The sequence below is a fragment of the Brienomyrus brachyistius genome, unplaced genomic scaffold, assembly GCF_023856365.1.
Source record: "Brienomyrus brachyistius isolate T26 unplaced genomic scaffold, BBRACH_0.4 scaffold79, whole genome shotgun sequence".
NCBI lineage: Eukaryota > Metazoa > Chordata > Actinopteri > Osteoglossiformes > Mormyridae > Brienomyrus > Brienomyrus brachyistius.
In genome coordinates this window covers 517,479-537,008 of record NW_026042354.1, presented here as the reverse complement: position 1 = coordinate 537,008, position 19,530 = coordinate 517,479, and the positions used below count along the sequence as shown (strand labels likewise).

The 19,530-nt window shown below is 60.4% G+C and overlaps 1 protein-coding gene across 2 annotated transcripts in view; it reads left to right on the top strand.

The window, feature by feature from the left end:
* The window catches only part of LOC125726909 (RAB11-binding protein RELCH homolog), a 29,675-nt gene extending 22,215 nt beyond the window's left edge, over positions 1 to 7,460 (top strand). For both annotated transcript variants that reach the window (XM_049003383.1, XM_049003382.1), the window contains exons 17-30: positions 11 to 158; positions 367 to 523; positions 864 to 987; positions 1,542 to 1,590; positions 1,729 to 1,808; positions 1,891 to 1,997; positions 2,581 to 2,680; positions 3,966 to 4,048; positions 4,273 to 4,336; positions 4,480 to 4,618; positions 4,832 to 4,948; positions 5,534 to 5,622; positions 5,723 to 5,793; positions 7,126 to 7,460. In XM_049003383.1, coding sequence (XP_048859340.1) covers positions 11 to 158; positions 367 to 523; positions 864 to 987; positions 1,542 to 1,590; positions 1,729 to 1,808; positions 1,891 to 1,997; positions 2,581 to 2,680; positions 3,966 to 4,048; positions 4,273 to 4,336; positions 4,480 to 4,618; positions 4,832 to 4,948; positions 5,534 to 5,622; positions 5,723 to 5,793; positions 7,126 to 7,246 — 1,449 coding nt within the window. In that variant the 3' untranslated portion in view covers positions 7,247 to 7,460. The remainder of the gene's footprint in view (positions 1 to 10; positions 159 to 366; positions 524 to 863; positions 988 to 1,541; positions 1,591 to 1,728; positions 1,809 to 1,890; positions 1,998 to 2,580; positions 2,681 to 3,965; positions 4,049 to 4,272; positions 4,337 to 4,479; positions 4,619 to 4,831; positions 4,949 to 5,533; positions 5,623 to 5,722; positions 5,794 to 7,125) is intronic.
* Positions 7,461 to 19,530: the final 12,070 nt, after the last annotated feature.

Below are 19,530 nucleotides of genomic sequence, written 5' to 3'. Positions count from 1 at the left end.
CCCCATGCAGGAGAGCGACCGTGGCCCTGACGAACACAAGCTCCACCTGCTCCTGTCTGGCCTGCAGTCCCTTATCTCCCCACTGTTTGCCTTGGTGCTCCAGAGCGCCCCCTTCAGCGGCCAGGTGGAGCTGCAGGACAGCACCCCGCCCATCGAGGGTGAGGACCCTGTTTTTACAAGGATGGTCAGATAACAAAGAGCTATACTGAAGCCTTTTAGTCAGTGGAGACAGGTCAGGGTCATTGTGTCTCTGGGGACGACGCCGGACCCTAACACACACACACACACACACACACACTCACACACACACACACACACACACACACACACTCACCCTCTGTCCCCTCCCACCTCCCTCGCCTCCAGTGACACGGTTCCCGCGCCCAGCCTCCATGCTCCAGGACGTGGCCACGATCGTTGGCAGCCGCGAGCGCTTGGCGGTGCTGCTGCAGCTGTATGACCGGCAGCTGGAGCATGAGGGAACCATGGGCTGGGGCAGCCTGCTCTGGGTGGTCAACCAGCTGTAAGTGTCCCCCCCCCAAATTAACCATGAAGAAGCATCTACACTGGGCTTCTGAATTCATCTAAGCCTGTTGGTTGTATAGATTTTTTATGTAATTCAGCTATTTTTAATTGTAATTGTTGTAGTTTGTAATTGTAACTTTCAATTGTATTTTGTGATGGTCCTTAAATACATTTCGTTATAAATCCCCAAAAAATTCTCCATAACTCCATTTCAAATAGAGTTCTTTTAAGATCCAGATGGACGTTAAAGCTTAGCCTTGATAGGTTTACAGGTGAGTAAATCCAGCCCCCACATGCAGAGCGTTACGCTCGGTGAGATGGTGCTACTGCTCCCCCAGGTTACCCCATCTCATCGGAATAGTGGGTCAGATCAACGTCAGCTCCGCAGCCTGTGTGCACGAGTTCTCCAGGCTTTTCTGGAGGCTGTGCCGGACGTTTGGAAAGATCTTCACAAACACGAAGGTGAGTGGTATCAAGTGTCTGGTTCAAGGTGTTAAGGCCAGTGTACGTTTGGGGATTTGACCCCGGCTGTTTGACCTCTGCTGCAGTATGGTATCAAGTGTCCGGTTTAAGGTGTTAAGGCCAGTGTACGTTTGGGGATTTGACCCCGGCTGTTTGACCTCTGCTGCAGTGTGGTATCAAGTGTCCGGTTTAAGGTGTTAATGCCAGTGTACGTTTGGGGATTTGACCCCGGCTGTTTGACCTCTGCTGCAGTGTGGTATCAAGTGTCCGGTTCAAGGTGTTAAGGCCAGTGTACGTTTGGGGATTTGACCCCGGCTGTTTGACCTCTGCTGCAGTGTGGTATCAAGTGTCCGGTTCAAGGTGTTAAGGCCAGTGTACGTTTGGGGATTTGACCCCAGCTGTTTGACCTCTGCTGCAGTGTGGTATCAAGTGTCCGGTTCAAGGTGTTAAGGCCAGTGTACGTTTGGGGATTTGACCCCGGCTATTTGACCTCTGCTGCAGTCTGCTCTCTGGGTATAATCACCTTGTTAAGTCCTGTTATATTTTCCTTCCAGGTGAAGCCACAGTTCCAGGAAATCCTCCGGCTGTCTGAGGAGAGTGTGGGTGCGTGAAGCTGCATGATCGCTTATGTGCTGCAGACGCTCCTGCCTGCTTTTATGAGGAAGAGCTGGCAGGACGTGGCTGCTGTCAGGCGCCATGACGTATGCTCTCGTCTTTGTCATGTCTCCGCGGTAACGGCAGATGCCACGGATGGGAATGATGTTTTGACGAAGGGTACCGTGCCCATCTACGCCACCGGGGTGCTGACATGCTACAACCAGGTAAGGAGCGGCTGGTGGAGCAGTGACGGCTGAGAGTGTGCGTGGCCCCTCACCTGAATCACCTCCCCAATGACCCCTACAGGAGGAGGACCGCAAGCTGCTGGTGGCCTTCCTGGAGGACGTCATGATGAGCCTGTCTCTGTCCCATGCTCCTCTGGACAGCCTGAAGGCGGCCTTCATGGAGCTGGGGTGAGCAGGCGGGGGCGGGGCCGACGTAGTGGGCGTGTCAGGGCATTTGGTGAAGCAGGGGGCGGGGCTGGGGGGAGCGACAGGGGCGGGGCCGAGGTAGTGGGCGTGTCAGGGCATTTGGTGAAGCAGGGGGCGGGGCTGGGGGAGCGACAGGGGCGGGGCCGAGGTAGTGGGTGTGTCAGGGCATTTGGTGAAGCAGGGGGAGGGGCTGGGGGTGTGGCAGGGGCGGGGCTGGGGGTGGGCTCAGGGCAGGACTGGCCCCCCAGGGTTCCGTGCTCTATGTTTCTGGTGCTTTCTGGGGGTGTGTGTTTGATTACGGTTCTGACATCATGCCGTTAATTTACAGCACAGATGGGGGGGTGGGTCATGTTTCACCAGCACCTTCTGATAACAAAGGTCGTGTTAGCTATCCCCACCCTGGGGATACGGCCTCGCCTCTCTATTACGCTCCTTAAAAATACTCTACCCCCTGGTGTCAGTCGGCCTTGTGAAGACACTCCCTCACTGGAGGGTGATCGGCCTGGGCGATTCCAGTGCCGCTCGGACCATAACGTATAACAGAATATGCCTGTCCCCCCCAAAGCGCCAACCCAGCGTACCACGAGCTGTTGCTGACGGTGCTTTGGTACGGCGTGGTGCACACCTCCGCCCTCGTGCGCTGCACTGCAGCCCGCATGTTCGAGGTAAGTGGGCGGATGCTGCGAGACGAGGCGTCAGGTGTGGCAGTAACAGTGGTCAGAATTATGAGAGTAGGAGTGTAGAAAGCAGAGATTAAGGCCAAAGGAGAGCTGTCCTTCCTTCAGGAGGAACTGCAGAGAAAAGCATAACCTTTTACTGTTACTGTACTGTGCAGAAAACACTATAATACTATGTCACTGTAATACTGTACTGCGCTGTAATACTATGTCACTGTGTTGGATTTGCTTGCCTGCCTGCCTGCCTTATTGAATCTGAAAGCATCCCCCCCCCCAAACATCATCAAATCAATGTCCAAAAGTGCCACTTAAGGAATCAACACCCCCACATCAGTGGTCTCACATAAATTTGTTCTTGCTTGATCTCTCAGATTTTGCATTGCTTGTTACTTTTGCCTGTGATGTGTGGGACGTGTCCATTTTCACCTCATTATTGATATCATTTCTTTATTCCTCTTTTGTTTCCTGTTTGGATGGTTATTTATTTTATTGTTATTATTTTTGTCCCTCTCTCTCCGCATCGCCATGGTGCCGTGCTTGCTCTTTCCATGCACACCGTGTGACATCACCCTGATCTGACCAATCAGCTGTTGGTGAAGGGGGTCAGTGAGAGTCTAATAGCTCAGAGGGTTGCCCCAGCCCTTATCGCGCTCTCTGATGATCCTGAAATGTAAGTCCACTCCTGCCTCGTTCCTCCCAGCCTACCCTCCCCACCTTGGTCCATGGCTTTCCAGGAAGTGCCTCACTCTCCGTGCGAGGAGCTCATGGCAGTGAGAAGCGGCTAACGCTAACGTGCTAACGTGTCAGCTGTAACTTAATCCGGGATGGATGCTTGCTGACCACGTGAACCCAGAGCAGCTGTCATCTCCATACCAAACGGGAAACACAGCCCCGTATTCAGAGGCTGCTTTTGGGTAATTATCACGTCTATTCAGGGTGGTCATGTTTACCCGGAAATGCGAGAGTATTTGCCCCCTCGTATGGCCGCATTGCTCTGTTTGGACCCTTTGAGTGCCGGTGAACAAAGGATCTGCCGCCGCCTGCGGGTCCCGCTATTCCTGGGAAGCCGAGGCAGGGAGGAGGCTATGCTAAGCTAATCCATGCTAACATCGACCTCAGGCTGAGATCCTCGCTGCCCCCACGTGCTCGATTCATCGCATGATTAGGCTCCAGACTCGCCCTCAGGCACGCTGCCCTCTCCGCCCCCCCAGACCCCCGTCCCGTCCCACCCGCTCACCCATTCGTCTCTCTTTTGCATTTTGACCGGTTGCAGGTGATTCTCAGGGGCATGAGCGAGGCCTTAATTGACAAGCGGGTAGCTCCAGCGCTAATTACCTTGTGCAGTGACCCGGAATTGTGAGTCAATGCAGACGTGAGACTTCCGCTCTGTCCGTGTCCATGTCCTCCGTGTCTGTGCCGTCCCTCTGCCGCCATCCGCGCGGATGTGTGTCCCACTCATGCCTGCCACTACTTACCGCCGCACACAGTCACCATCTACCTTCTCTGTCTGTCTACATATTGAATTAGTGGAGACTCTTGGCCTCAGATTGTCAGTGGGTCCGTTTCTGCTTGTGTTCCAGCTCGGTTAGGATATCGACGATACCGGCGTTTGGTACCATAATGGAGACCGTGACCCAGAAAGAGGTACCGTGTCACTTCAGTCATCCAGACCTTTAATTTGGAGATTTAATTGCATGTCAAACTGCATGAAGACCAGTGCAGACCAGTGGATATCTCCCAGTGTGTGTACGCCTGAAGGATAATGTGTCACGTACTTGCGATTTAAGCTTCTGGAGAGAGTGAAGATGCAGCTGGCGTCCTTCCTGGAGGACCCGCAGTACCAGGACCAGCATTCCCTGCACATTGAGATCATCCGGACGTTCGGGAGGGTCGGTCCCAACGCTGAGCCTCGCTTCAGAGACGAGTGTGAGTTTCTGGCCATTTCAAGCCAGAGATATGACACAGCAACTTCTCTTCAGGGAACCGTTCAGTGTGTCATGGTTCATCGCGAATTATGGCTTTGCTGTTCTGTGCTAGTAAACTGGAGGCCTTGTCTTCCTTGCGCGTTTTGTGTGTCTGTGGTCACTGGGCCTCAGCGACCGTCACACACACACACGCAAACCCAGCTCTGTGTTTCAGTCGTGCTCCCTCACCTGCACAAGCTGGCACTGGGCAACAATGGGCAGACGGCCGAGGCCAAGCGGATGGACATCGCCATGCAGCTGTTCGAGGCCTACAGCGCCCTCTCCTGCTGCTGTATCCTTCAGAACCCCGGGGGTCAAAGGTCGCCTGGCCCAGTACCGAATAGCTCAGCTTTTACAGCGCCTCTCAATCGGTTTAATGTTAACGTGGGATATTCTAGCTGCCGTTGCCCATTTTGCTAAGCTGCCTCTTACTGAGGAGACGAAAGTTTCAGGCTTTAACTTCATCCAAGTTGCCGTAACCAAACGACAAAAAACAGGCCTGGAGTTTCTCTCGTCACGTACAGCTTTGAAGCGTGTGAATATGCCCTGAAAGTGGAGAAGACAAACCCTCCATGTGGACACCTAATTTCATGGTAAACATGAACTCAGAGCCTAACCGCTGGGGCTGGGGAGGGCTGACTGTGCAGCAAAGCTGCAACCAAACTCTCCCCAGACCCCCCAATCCATATACACCTGTCAGCTCCGAGGTCCCTGCATTTGGGTCAGGTTAGCGCCTGTTCTCATAGCTACTTTAATGGGCGTTTAAAAAGGCAGCCCGCCACCCTTTATTGGGGAGGGGGGGGGGGGGGGGGGTTGACAGACAGCAGTGGGTGGACAGCAGGTCTAGCTGGAGGACCCCATAACTGCAGACGCACAGTTATCTCCGAAGACGTGCTGGTGAATCACTTCCTCCCAGGGCTGAGATGCTTAAGAGTTGACATGGAGCAGTTCTCTTCTGAATATGAGGTTTGTTAGACCGTCCCAGCGCTGGGAAACCTCACAATACCCAACACTGAAGGCAAACAGAGCAGGCGGGATCTCACTTTTCTGTGTGGTTTTTCCGCAGGATATCCTGAGCTCCATGATTAAGGAATGTGAGCAGAAAGTGGAGAACAGGAACTCACAGGAGCCACAGGGGTAAGAGCCAACTGAACCATCTGCTTACCGCTGTAGCTCCCCTCACACCACGGCGTGGGCGGTGCCGACCAGCCCCTCACTTACCGCCATAGCTCCCCTCACACCACGGCGTGGGCGGTGCCGACCAGCCCCTCGTTTACCGCCATAGCTCCCCTCACACCATGGCGTGGGCGGTGCCAACCAGCCCCTCGCTTACCGCTGTAGCTCCCCTCACACCACGGCGTGGGCGGTGCCAACCAGCCCCTCGCTTACCGCTGTAGCTCCCCTCACACCACGGCGTGGGCGGTGCCAACCAGCCCCTCGCTTACCGCTGTAGCTCCCCTCACACCATGGCGTGGGCGGTGCCAACCAGCCCCTCGCTTACCGCTGTAGCTCCCCTCACACCACGGCGTGGGCGGTGCCAACCAGCCCCTCGCTTACCGCTGTAGCTCCCCTCACACCACGGCGTGGGCGGTGCCGACCAGCCCCTCACTTACCGCCATAGCTCCCCTCACACCACGGCGTGGGCGGTGCCGACCAGCCCCTCGCTTACCGCTGTAGCTCCCCTCACACCACGGCGTGGGCGGTGCCGACCAGCCCCTCGCTTACCGCCGTAGCTCCCCTCACACCACGGCGTGGGCGGTGCCGACCAGCCCCTCGCTTACCGCTGTAGCTCCCCTCACACCACGGCGTGGGCGGTGCCGACCAGCCCCTCGCTTACCGCCGTAGCTCCCCTCACACCACGGCGTGGGCGGTGCCGACCAGCCCCTCGCTTACCGCCGTAGCTCCCCTCACACCACGGCGTGGGCGGTGCCGACCAGCCCCTCGCTTACCGCCGTAGCTCCCCTCACACCACGGCGTGGGCGGTGCCGACCAGCCCCTCGCTTACCGCCGTAGCTCCCCTCACACCACGGCGTGGGCGGTGCCGACCAGCCCCTCGCTTACTGCCATAGCTCCCCTCACACCTCGGTGTGGGCGGTGCCAACCAGCCCCTCGCTTACCGCCATAGCTCCCCTCACACCGCGGCGTGGGCGGTGCCAACCAGCCCCTCGCTTACCGCTGTAGCTCCCCTCACACCACGGCGTGGGCGGTGCCGACCAGCCCCTCGCTTACCGCTGTAGCTCCCCTCACACCACGGCGTGGGCGGTGCCGACCAGCCCCTCGCTTACCGCTGTAGCTCCCCTCACACCACGGCGTGGGCGGTGCCAACCAGCCCCTCGCTTACCGCCGTAGCTCCCCTCACACCACGGCGTGGGCGGTGCCGACCAGCCCCTCGCTTGATTATTATCTGGTCACTTTGGTCAGCTCTCGCTCTGCACCCACCAAACCATGCCCCTTGGCTGCTGTATCCAGGTCCATGTCGATAGCTGCCAGCCTCGTGAGCGAAGACACAAAGACCAAGTTTCTCAGTAAGGTGGGTCAGCTGACGACTTCGGGCGCCATGCTGGCCAACGTGTTCCAGCGGAAGAAGTGACCGGAATGTGCCGTCGCCGATCCCACGCTGCCCGGCCCCTCCTACTTGAACCCAATACTCTGCCTTTTCTCTGTGTCCTTTTATCGCCACAAAGTCATTTGAAGCTCCAAAGATATTTGCACTGTGTTTAATTCCTCTTCATTTTTGGGTTTTTATCGTTATATATATTATGTAACTGTATTGTACACATTTTCCGTGATTTCCAGTCTTATCTTTGTGTTGTGTGTATGTTTTAATTTATCTATATGTTTTTTATATTACTCAAGTAAATAACTGTACAATTTACCGAATTACAAGACCATTTTAAACATGTCCAAGTAATAAAACTGATGAACACTTGTGTACTTCCAGCCGGTCTGATTTACTGGCATTCATCTTATGAATACATGTCAGCTTTGCAGACAGGTTTGTACGGTGGCCGAGAAAGCCCAATGAAATACAACATAAGAAACTCACGTCTAATAGAAAAACACATTGCAAAGCAACAAAGCATATTATTCAGTTCATAACGCATTTGCAGACACACTGCAAAATCATAGACGCTGCCCAAATTCGAAAACACTTTCATCAAAATGACAACACGTGCGAACCACATTTTACAAACGCGCTGCACATTCACAGACGCGCCACAAATGCATAAAACAACCGCAACTTCAGAATTACTAGGCTTAAATAACTACTTTTTTAAATAATTACTTTTCTTTCCTGAGCAGCATCTGTGTGTAAGAAACATAGACAAAACATTTGAATATAATTGATTTCCTAAGTATCAGATATAACCGACAATGCCAATAAGGCCTCAGAAGTTTACCTTCCAGTACAGTTTCTTTTATCCAGCTCTCCTCAGTATATTAATGAGATGTGCAGGAAATATTCAATGAAATAAAAAATTAACAAAACAGTATTTAGGAGACTTTGGATATCTGCGTGTCATGGCGGCAACCAATTACCAGAAAGAAACTAAATGCTGTTCATATAGCAGCCGTTCGGTATGATATGAAATGACTTTCTTGTCTTGCATTATATCCTGACTTTGCTGATTCTCAGTCGCTTCAAAAACCTGGTTAAGCTGGTTCACTCTGCAGGCAGCTGTCAGTACAACGTCTTTATACGGAGTCTCCTATCAGAGGCGTGATTAATCTGCCAATAAAGCAGACCTTTCACAGAGGGGTGGGGATGGCAAGGGGGTCTGGGAACCTGCCCCTCCTGTCTAACGGGGGCGTAAGCAGACCTTTCACAGTGGGGTGCAGGGTGGCAAGGGGGCCTGGGTACCTGCCCCTCCTCTCCGACGGAGGACGAGTAAGCAGACCTATTACAGGGGGGTGGGGGTGGCAAGGGGGCCTGGGTACCTGCCCCTCCTCTCCGACGGAGGACGAGTAAGCAGACCTATTACAGGGGGGTGGGGTTGGCAAGGGGGCCTGGATACCTGCCCCTCCTCTCCGACGGGGGCGTAAGCAGACCTATTACAGGGGGGTGGGGGTGGCAAGGGGGCCTGGGTATCTGCCCCTCCAGTCCGATGGGGGCGTAAGCAGACCTTTCATAGTGGGGTGCGGGGTGGCAAGGGGGCCTGGGCACCTGCCCCTCCTGTCCGACCGGGGCGACAGCAGACCTTTCACAGTGGGGTGGGGGTGGCAAGGGGGCCTGGGCACCTGCCCCTCCTGTCCGACCGGGGCGACAGCAGACCTTTCACAGTGGGGTGGGGGTGGCAAGGGTGTCTGGACTCATGCCCATCCAGTCCGACGGGGGCGAAAGCAGACCTTTTACAGAGGGGTGGGGGTGGCAAGAGGGCCTGGGCACCTGCCCCTCCTGTCCGACGGGGGCGAAAGCAGACCTTTTACAGTGGGGTGGGGGTGGCAAGGGGGCCTGGGCACCTGCCCCTTTAGTCCGACGGGGGCGTAAGCAGACCTTTTACAGTGGGGTAGGGGTGACAAGGGTGCCTGGGCACCTGCCCCTCCGGTCCGACGGGGGTGTAAGCAGACATTTCATAGTGGGGTGGGGGTGGCAAGGGGGCCTGGGCACCTGCCCCTCCAGTCCGACGAGGGCGTAAGTAGACCTTTTACAGTGGGGTGGGGGGTGGCAAGAGGGTCTGGGTAACTGCCCATGCAGTTCGACGGGGGCGAAACCAGACCTTTTACAGTGGGGTGGGGGTGGCAAGGGGGCCTGGGGACCTGCCCCTCCTGTTCAAATGGGGCGTAAGCAGACCTTTTACAGTGGGGTGGGGGTGGCAAGGGTGCGTGGGGACCTGCCACTGCTGTCCAAATGGGGCGTAAGCAGACCTTTTACAGTGGGGTGGGGGTGGCAAGGGGGCCTGGGCACCTGCCCCTCCTGTCCGACCGGGGCGACAGCAGACCTTTCACAGTGGGGTGGGGGTGGCAAGGGGGCCTGGGCACCTGCCCCTCCTGTCCGACCGGGGCGACAGCAGACCTTTCACAGTGGGGTGGGGGTGGCAAGGGTGCCTGGACTCATGCCCATCCAGTCCGACGGGGGCGAAAGCAGACCTTTTACAGAGGGGTGGGGGTGGCAAGAGGGCCTGGGCACCTGCCCCTCCTGTCCGACGGGGGCGAAAGCAGACCTTTTACAGTGGGGGTGGGGGTGGCAAGGGGGCCTGGGCACCTGCCCCTCCAGTCTGACGGGGGTAAAAGCAGACCTTTTACAGTGGGGTGGGGGGTGGCAAGGGGGCCTGGGCACCTGCCCCTCCTGTCCGACCGGGGCGACAGCAGACCTTTCACAGTGGGGTGGGGGTGGCAAGGGGGCCTGGGCACCTGCCCCTCCTGTCCGACCGGGGCGACAGCAGACCTTTCACAGTGGGGTGGGGGTGGCAAGGGTGCCTGGACTCATGCCCATCCAGTCCGACGGGGGCGAAAGCAGACCTTTTACAGAGGGGTGGGGGTGGCAAGAGGGCCTGGGCACCTGCCCCTCCTGTCCGACGGGGGCGAAAGCAGACCTTTTACAGTGGGGTGGGGGTGGCAAGGGGGCCTGGGCACCTGCCCCTTTAGTCCGACGGGGGCGTAAGCAGACCTTTTACAGTGGGGTAGGGGTGACAAGGGTGCCTGGGCACCTGCCCCTCCGGTCCGATGGGGGTGTAAGCAGACCTTTTACAGTGGGGTGGGGGTGGCAAGGGGGCCTGGGCAGGTGCCCCTCCTATCCAACGGGGAGGTAAGCAGACCTTTTACAGTGGGGTGGGGGCGACAAGAGGGCCTGCGCACCTGCCCCTCCAGTCTGACGGGGGTAAAAGCAGACCTTTTACAGTGGGGTGGGGGGTGGCAAGGGGGCCTGGGCACCTGCCCCTCCAGTCCGACGAGGGCGTAAGTAGACCTTTTACAGTGAGGTAGGGGGCGGCAAGGGGGCCTGGGCACCTGCCCCTCCTGTCCAAATGGGGCATAAGCAGACCTTTTACAGTGGGGTGGGGGTGGCAAGGGTGCCTAGGCACCTGCCCCTCCTGTCCAAATGGGGCGTAAGCAGACCTTTTACAGTGAGGTGGGGGCGGCAAGGGGGCCTGGGCACCTGCCCCTCCACTCCGACGGGGGCGAAAGCAGACCTTTTACAGTGGTGTGGGGGTGACAAGAGGGCCTGGGCACCTGCCCCTCCTGTCCGACGGGGGCGAAAGCAGACCTTTTACAGTGAGGTAGGGGCGGCAAGGGGGCCTGGGCACCTGCCCCTCCTGTCCAAATGGGGCATAAGCAGACCTTTTACAGTGGGGTGGGGGTGGCAAGGGGGCCTGGGGACCTGCCCCTCCTGTCCAAATGGGGCGTAAGCAGACCTTTTACAGTGGGGTGGGGATGGCAAGGGTGCGTGGGGACCTGCCCCTGCTGTCCAAATGGGGAGTAAGCAGACCTTTTACAGTGGGGTGGGGGTGACAAGAGGGCCTGGGCACCTGCCCCTCCTGTCCGACGAGGGCGAAAGCAGACCTTTTACAGTGGGGTGGGGGTGGCAAGGGTGCCTGGGCACCAGCCCCTCCTGGCGGAAGGGGGTGTAAGCAGACATTTTACAGAGGGGTGGGGGGTGACAAGAGGGCCTGGGCACCTGCCCCTCCTGTCCGACGAGGGCGAAAGCAGACCTTTTACAGTGGGGTGGGGGTGGCAAGGGTGCCTGGGCACCAGCCCCTCCTGGCAGAAGGGGGTGTAAGCAGACCTTTTACAGTGGTGTGGGGGTGGCAGGGGGGGCCTGGGCAGGTGCCCCTCCTATCCAACGGGGAGGTAAGCAGACCTTTTACAGTGGGGTGGGGGTGACAAGAGGGCCTGGGCACCTGCCCCTCCTGTCCAAATGGGGCATTAGCAGACCTTTTACAGTGGGGTGGGGGTGGCAAGGGTGCCTGGGCACCTGCCCCTCCTGTCCGAAGAGGGCGAAAGCAGACCTTTTACAGTGGGGTGGGGGTGGCAAGGGGGCCTGGGGACCTGCCCCTCCTGTCCAAATGGGGCATAAGCAGACCTTTTACAGTGGGGGTGGGGGTGGCAAGGGTGCCTGGGCACCTGCCCCTCCTGTCCGAAGAGGGCGAAAGCAGACCTTTTACAGTGGGGTGGGGGTGGCAAGGGGGTCTGGGGACCTGCCCCTCCTGTCCAAATGGGGCGTAAGCAGACCATTTACAGTGAGGTGGGGGCGGCAAGGTGGCCTGGGCACCTGCCCCTCCAGTCCGACGGGGGCGAAAGCAGACCTTTTACAGTGGGGTGGGGGTGGCAAGGGGGCCTGGGCACCTGCCCCTCTAGTCCGACGGGGGCGAAAGCAGACCTTTTACAGTGGGGTGGGGGTGGCAAGGGGGCCTGGGCACCTGCCCCTCCACTCCGACGGGGGCGAAAGCAGACCTTTAACAGTGGGGTGGGGGTGGCAAGGGGGCCTGGGCACCTGCCCCTCCACTCCGACGGGGGCGAAAGCAGACCTTTTACAGTGGGGTGGGGGTGGCAAGGGGGCCTGGGCACCTGCCCTTCTTGTCCAACGGGGGCGTAAGCAAATCTTTCACAGTGGGGTGGGGGTGGCAAGGGTGCCTGGTCACCAACCCCTTTTGTCCTATGCGGGCGTAAGCAGACCTTTTACAGTGGGGTGGGGGTGGGAAGGGTGCCTGGGCACCAGCCCCTCCTGGCCGAAGGGGGTGTAAGCAGACCTTTTACAGTGGGGTGGGGGTGGGAAGGGTGCCTGGGCACCTGCCCCTCCTGTCCGACGGGGGCGAAAGCAGACCTTTTACAGTGAGGTAGGGGCGGCAAGGGGGCCTGGGCACCTGCCCCTCCTGTCCAAATGGGGCATAAGCAGACCTTTTACAGTGGGGTGGGGGTGGCAAGGGTGCCTGGGAACCTGCCCCTCCTGTCCGAAGAGGGCGAAAGCAGACCTTTTACAGTGGGGTGGGGGTGGCAAGGGGGCCTGGGGACCTGCCCCTCCTGTCCAAATGGGGCATAAGCAGACCTTTTACAGTGGGGTGGGGGTGGCAAGGGTGCCTGGGCACCTGCCCCTCCTGTCCAAATGGGGCATAAGCAGACCTTTTACAGTGGGGTGGGGGTGGCAAGGGGGCCTGGGGACCTGCCCCTCCTGTCCAAATGGGGCGTAAGCAGACCTTTTACAGTGAGGTGGGGGCGGCAAGGGGGCCTGGGCATCTGCCCCTCCAGTCCGACGGGGGCGAAAGCAGACCTTTTACAGTGGGGTGGGGGTGGCAAGGGGGCCTGGGCACCTGCCCCTCCAGTCCGACGGGGGCGAAAGCAGACCTTTTACAGTGGGGTGGGTGTGGCAAGGGGGCCTGGGCACCTACCCCTCCACTCCGACGGGGGCGAAAGCAGACCTTTTACAGTGGGGTAGGGGTGGCAAGGGGGCCTGGGCAGGTGCCCCTCCTATCCAACGGGGAGGTAAGCAGACCTTTTACAGTGGGGTGGGGGTGACAAGAGGACCTGGGCACCTGCCCCTCCAGTCCGACGGGGGCGAAAGCAGACCTTTTACAGTGGGGTAGGGGTGGCAAGGGGGCCTGGGCAGGTGCCCCTCCTATCCAACGGGGAGGTAAGCAGACCTTTTACAGTGGGGTGGGGGTGGCAAGAGGGCCTGGGCACCTGCCCTTCTTGTCCAACGGGGGCGTAAGCAAATCTTTCACAGTGGGGTGGGGATGGCAAGGGTGCCTGGTCACCAACCCCTTTTGTCCTATGGGGGCGTAAGCAGACCTTTTACAGTGGGGTGGGGGTGGCAAGGGTGCCTGGTCACCAACCCCTTTTGTCCTATGGGGGCGTAAGCAGACCTTTTACAGTGGGGTGGGGGTGGCAAGGGGGACCTGGGCACCAGCCCCTCCTGGCCGAAGAGGGCGAAAGCAGACCTTTTACAGTGGGGTGGGGGTGGCAGGGGGGCCTGGGCAGGTGCCCCTCCTATCCAACGGGGAGGTAAGCAGACCTTTTACAGTGGGGTGGGGGTGACAAGAGGGCCTGGGCACCTGCCCCTCCTGTCCGACGGGGGCGAAAGCAGACCTTTTACAGTGGGGTGGGGGGTGGCAAGGGTGCCTGGGCACCTGCCCCTCCTGTCCGAAGAGGGCGAAAGCAGACCTTTTACAGTGGGGTGGGGGTGGCAAGGGGGCCTGGGCACCTGCCCCTCTAGTCCGACGGGGGCGAAAGCAGACCTTTTACAGTGGGGTGGGGGTGGCAAGGGGGCCTGGGCACCTGCCCCTCCAGTCCGACGGGGGCGAAAGCAGACCTTTTACAGTGGGGTGGGGGTGGCAAGGGGGCCTGGGCACCTGCCCCTCCAGTCCGACGGGGGCGAAAGCAGACCTTTTACAGTGGGGTGGGGGTGGCAAGGGGGCCTGGGCACCTGCCCTTCTTGTCCAACGGGGGCGTAAGCAAATCTTTCACAGTGGGGTGGGGGTGGCAAGGGTGCCTGGTCACCAACCCCTTTTGTCCTATGGGGGCGTAAGCAGACCTTTTACAGTGGGGTGGGGGCGGCAAGGGGGCCTGGGCACCTGCCCCTCCAGTCCGACGGGGGCGGAAAGCAGACCTTTTACAGTGGGGTGGGGGTGGCAAGGGGGCCTGGGCACCTGCCCCTCCAGTCCGACGGGGGCGAAAGCAGACCTTTTACAGTGGGGTGGGGGTGGCAAGGGGGCCTGGGCACCTGCCCCTCCAGTCCGACGGGGGCGAAAGCAGACCTTTTACAGTGGGGTGGGGGTGGCAAGGGGGCCTGGGCACCTGCCCCTCCACTCCGACGGGGGCGAAAGCAGACCTTTTACAGTGGGGTGGGGGTGGCAAGGGGGCCTGGGCACCTGCCCCTCCAGTCCGACGGGGGCGAAAGCAGACCTTTTACAGTGGGGTGGGGGTGGCAAGGGGGCCTGGGCACCTGCCCCTCCAGTCCGACGGGGGCGAAAGCAGACCTTTTACAGTGGGGTGGGGGTGGCAAGGGGGCCTGGGCACCTGCCCCTCCACTCCGACGGGGGCGAAAGCAGACCTTTTACAGTGGGGTGGGGGTGGCAAGGGGGCCTGGGCACCTGCCCCTCCAGTCCGACGGGGGCGAAAGCAGACCTTTTACAGTGGGGTAGGGGTGGCAAGGGGGCCTGGGCAGGTGCCCCTCCTATCCAACGGGGAGGTAAGCAGACCTTTTACAGTGGGGTGGGGGGTGGCAAGAGGGCCTGGGCACCTGCCCTTCTTGTCCAACGGGGGCGTAAGCAAATCTTTCACAGTGGGGTGGGGGTGGCAAGGGTGCCTGGGCACCAGCCCCTCCTGGCGGAAGGGGGTGTAAGCAGACATTTTACAGAGGGGTGGGGGTGACAAGAGGGCCTGGGCACCTGCCCCTCCTGTCCGACGAGGGCGAAAGCAGACCTTTTACAGTGGGGTAGGGGTGGCAAGGGGGCCTGGGCAGGTGCCCCTCCTATCCAACGGGGAGGTAAGCAGACCTTTTACAGTGGGGTGGGGGTGGCAAGAGGGCCTGGGCACCTGCCCTTCTTGTCCAACGGGGGCGTAAGCAAATCTTTCACAGTGGGGTGGGGGTGGCAAGGGTGCCTGGGCACCAGCCCCTCCTGGCGGAAGGGGGTGTAAGCAGACATTTTACAGAGGGGTGGGGGTGACAAGAGGGCCTGGGCACCTGCCCCTCCTGTCCGACGAGGGCGAAAGCAGACCTTTTACAGTGGGGTGGGGTGGCAAGGGTGCCTGGGCACCTGCCCCTCCTGTCCGACGGGGGCGAAAGCAGACCTTTTACAGTGGGGTGGGGGTGGCAAGGGGGCCTGAGTACCTGCCCCTTCTGTCCGACGGGGGCGAAAGCAGACCTTTTACAGTGGGGTGGGGGTGGCAAGGGGGCCTGAGTACCTGCCCCTTCTGTCCGACGGGGGCGAAAGCAGACCTTTTACAGTGGGGTGGGGGTGGCAAGGGTGCCTGGGCACCAGCCCCTCCTGGCCGAAGGGGGTGTAAGCAGACCTTTTACAGTGGTGTGGGGGTGGCAAGGGTGCCTGGTCACCAACCCCTTTTGTCCTATGGGGGCGTAAGCAGACCTTTTACAGTGGGGTGGGGGTGGCAAGAGGGCCTGGGCACCTGCCCCTCCTGTCCGACGAGGGCGAAAGCAGACCTTTTACAGTGGGGTGGGGGTGGCAAGAGGGCCTGGGCACCTGCCCCTCCTGTCCGACGGGGGCGAAAGCAGACCTTTTACAGTGGGGTGGGGGTGGCAAGGGGGCCTGAGTACCTGCCCCTTCTGTCCGACGGGGGCGAAAGCAGACCTTTTACAGTGGGGTGGGGGTGGCAAGGGTGCCTGGGCACCAGCCCCTCCTGGCCGAAGGGGGTGTAAGCAGACCTTTTACAGTGGTGTGGGGGTGGCAAGGGTGCCTGGTCACCAACCCCTTTTGTCCTATGGGGGCGTAAGCAGACCTTTTACAGTGGGGTGGGGGTGGCAAGAGGGCCTGGGCACCTGCCCCTCCTGTCCGACGAGGGCGAAAGCAGACCTTTTACAGTGGGGTGGGGGTGGCAAGAGGGCCTGGGCACCTGCCCCTCCTGTCCGACGGGGGCGAAAGCAGACCTTTTACAGTGAGGTGGGGGCGGCAAGGGGGCTTCGGCACCTGCCCCTCCTGTCCAAATGGGGCATAAGCAGACCTTTTACAGTGGGGTGGGGGTGGCAAGGGTGCCTGGGCACCTGCCCCTACTGTCCGAAGAGGGCGAAAGCAGACCTTTTACAATGGGGTGGGGGTGGCAAGGGGGCCTGGGGACCTGCCCCTCCTGTCCAAATGGGGCATAAGCAGACCTTTTACAGTGGGGTGGGGGTGGCAAGGGTGCCTGGGCACCTGCCCCTCCTGTCCAAATGGGGCATAAGCAGACCTTTTACAGTGGGGTGGGGGTGGCAAGGGTGCCTGGGCACCTGCCCCTTCTGTCCGAAGAGGGCGAAAGCAGACCTTTTACAGTGGGGTGGGGGTGGCAAGGGGGCCTGGGGACCTGCCCCTCCTGTACAAATGGGGCATAAGCAGACCTTTTACAGTGGGGTGGGGGTGGCAAGGGTGCCTGGGCACCTGCCCCTCCTGTCCAAATGGGGCATAAGCAGACCTTTTACAGTGGGGGTGGGGGTGGCAAGGGTGCCTGGGCACCTGCCCCTTCTGTCCGAAGAGGGCGAAAGCAGACCTTTTACAGTGGGGTGGGGGTGGCAAGGGGGCCTGGGGACCTGCCCCTCCTGTCCAAATGGGGCGTAAGCAGACCTTTTACAGTGAGGTGGGTGCGGCAAGGGGGCCTGGGCACCTGCCCCTACTGTCCGAAGAGGGCGAAAGCAGACCTTTTACAATGGGGTGGGGGTGGCAAGGGGGCCTGGGGACCTGCCCCTCCTGTCCAAATGGGGCATAAGCAGACCTTTTACAGTGGGGTGGGGGGTGGCAAGGGTGCCTGGGCACCTGCCCCTCCTGTCCAAATGGGGCATAAGCAGACCTTTTACAGTGGGGTGGGGGTGGCAAGGGTGCCTGGGCACCTGCCCCTTCTGTCCGAAGAGGGCGAAAGCAGACCTTTTACAGTGGGGTGGGGGTGGCAAGGGGGCCTGGGGACCTGCCCCTCCTGTCCAAATGGGGCGTAAGCAGACCTTTTACAGTGAGGTGGGTGCGGCAAGGGGGCCTGGGCACCTGCCCCTCCAGTCCGACGGGGGCGAAAGCAGACCTTTTACAGTGGGGTGGGGGGTGGCAAGGGGGCCTGGGCACCTGCCCTTCTTGTCCAACGGGGGCGTAAGCAAATCTTTCACAGTGGGGTGGGGGTGGCAAGGGGGCCTGGGCAGGTGCCCCTCCTATCCAACGGGGAGGAAAGCAGACCTTTTACAGTGGGGTGGGGGTGACAAGAGGGCCTGGGCACCTGCCCCTCCAGTCCGACGGGGGCGAAAGCAGACCTTTTACAGTGGGGTGGGGGTGGCAAGGGGGCCTGGATCCCTGCCCCTTTTGTCCGACGAGGCCGTAAGCAGACCTTTTACAGTGGGTTGGGGGTGGCAAGGGTGCCTGGTTACCAACCCCTTTTGTCCTATGGGGGCATAACCAGACCTTTTACAGTGGAGTGGGGGTGACAAGGGGGCCTGGGCACCTGCCCCTTTTGTCCTATGGGGGCATAACCAGACCTTTTACAGTGGGGTGGGGGTGGCAAGGGGGTCTGGGCACCTGCCCCACCTGTCCGACGGGGGCGTAAGCAGACCTTTCACAGTGGGGTGGGGAGGGCAAGGGTGACTGGATACCTGCCCCTCCAGTCCGACGGGGGCGAAAGCAGACCTTTTACAGTGGGGTGGGGGTGGCAAGGGTGCCTGGGCACCTGCCCCTCCTGTCCGAAGAGGGCGAAAGCAGACCTTTTACAGTGGGGTGGTGGTGGCAAGGGGGCCTGGGCACCTGCCCCTCTAGTCCGACGGGGGCGAAAGCAGACCTTTTACAGTGGGGTGGGGGTGGCAAGGGGGCCTGGGCACCTGCCCCTCCAGTCCGACGGGGGCGAAAGCAGACCTTTTACAGTGGGGTGGGGGTGGCAAGGGGGCCTGGGCACCTGCCCCTCCAGTCCGACGGGGGCGAAAGCAGACCTTTTACAGTGGGGTGGGGGTGGCAAGGGGGCCTGGGCACCTGCCCTTCTTGTCCAACGGGGGCGTAAGCAAATCTTTCACAGTGGGGTGGGGGTGGCAAGGGTGCCTGGTCACCAACCCCTTTTGTCCTATGGGGGCGTAAGCAGACCTTTTACAGTGGGGTGGGGGCGGCAAGGGGGCCTGGGCACCTGCCCCTCCAGTCCGACGGGGGCGAAAGCAGACCTTTTACAGTGGGGTGGGGGTGGCAAGGGGGCCTGGGCACCTGCCCCTCCAGTCCGACGGGGGCGAAAGCAGACCTTTTACAGTGGGGTGGGGGTGGCAAGGGGGCCTGGGCACCTGCCCCTCCAGTCCGACGGGGGCGAAAGCAGACCTTTTACAGTGGGGTGGGGGTGGCAAGGGGGCCTGGGCACCTGCCCCTCCACTCCGACGGGGGCGAAAGCAGACCTTTTACAGTGGGGTGGGGGTGGCAAGGGGGCCTGGGCACCTGCCCCTCCAGTCCGACGGGGGCGAAAGCAGACCTTTTACAGTGGGGTGGGGGTGGCAAGGGGGCCTGGGCACCTGCCCCTCCAGTCCGACGGGGGCGAAAGCAGACCTTTTACAGTGGGGTGGGGGTGGCAAGGGGGCCTGGGCACCTGCCCCTCCACTCCGACGGGGGCGAAAGCAGACCTTTTACAGTGGGGTGGGGGTGGCAAGGGGGCCTGGGCACCTGCCCCTCCAGTCCGACGGGGGCGAAAGCAGACCTTTTACAGTGGGGTAGGGGTGGCAAGGGGGCCTGGGCAGGTGCCCCTCCTATCCAACGGGGAGGTAAGCAGACCTTTTACAGTGGGGTGGGGGTGGCAAGAGGGCCTGGGCACCTGCCCTTCTTGTCCAACGGGGGCGTAAGCAAATCTTTCACAGTGGGGTGGGGGTGGCAAGGGTGCCTGGGCACCAGCCCCTCCTGGCGGAAGGGGGTGTAAGCAGACATTTTACAGAGGGGTGGGGGTGACAAGAGGGCCTGGGCACCTGCCCCTCCTGTCCGACGAGGGCGAAAGCAGACCTTTTACAGTGGGGTAGGGGTGGCAAGGGGGCCTGGGCAGGTGCCCCTCCTATCCAACGGGGAGGTAAGCAGACCTTTTACAGTGGGGTGGGGGTGGCAAGAGGGCCTGGGCACCTGCCCTTCTTGTCCAACGGGGGCGTAAGCAAATCTTTCACAGTGGGGTGGGGGTGGCAAGGGTGCCTGGGCACCAGCCCCTCCTGGCGGAAGGGGGTGTAAGCAGACATTTTACAGAGGGGTGGGGGTGACAAGAGGGCCTGGGCACCTGCCCCTCCTGTCCGACGAGGGCGAAAGCAGACCTTTT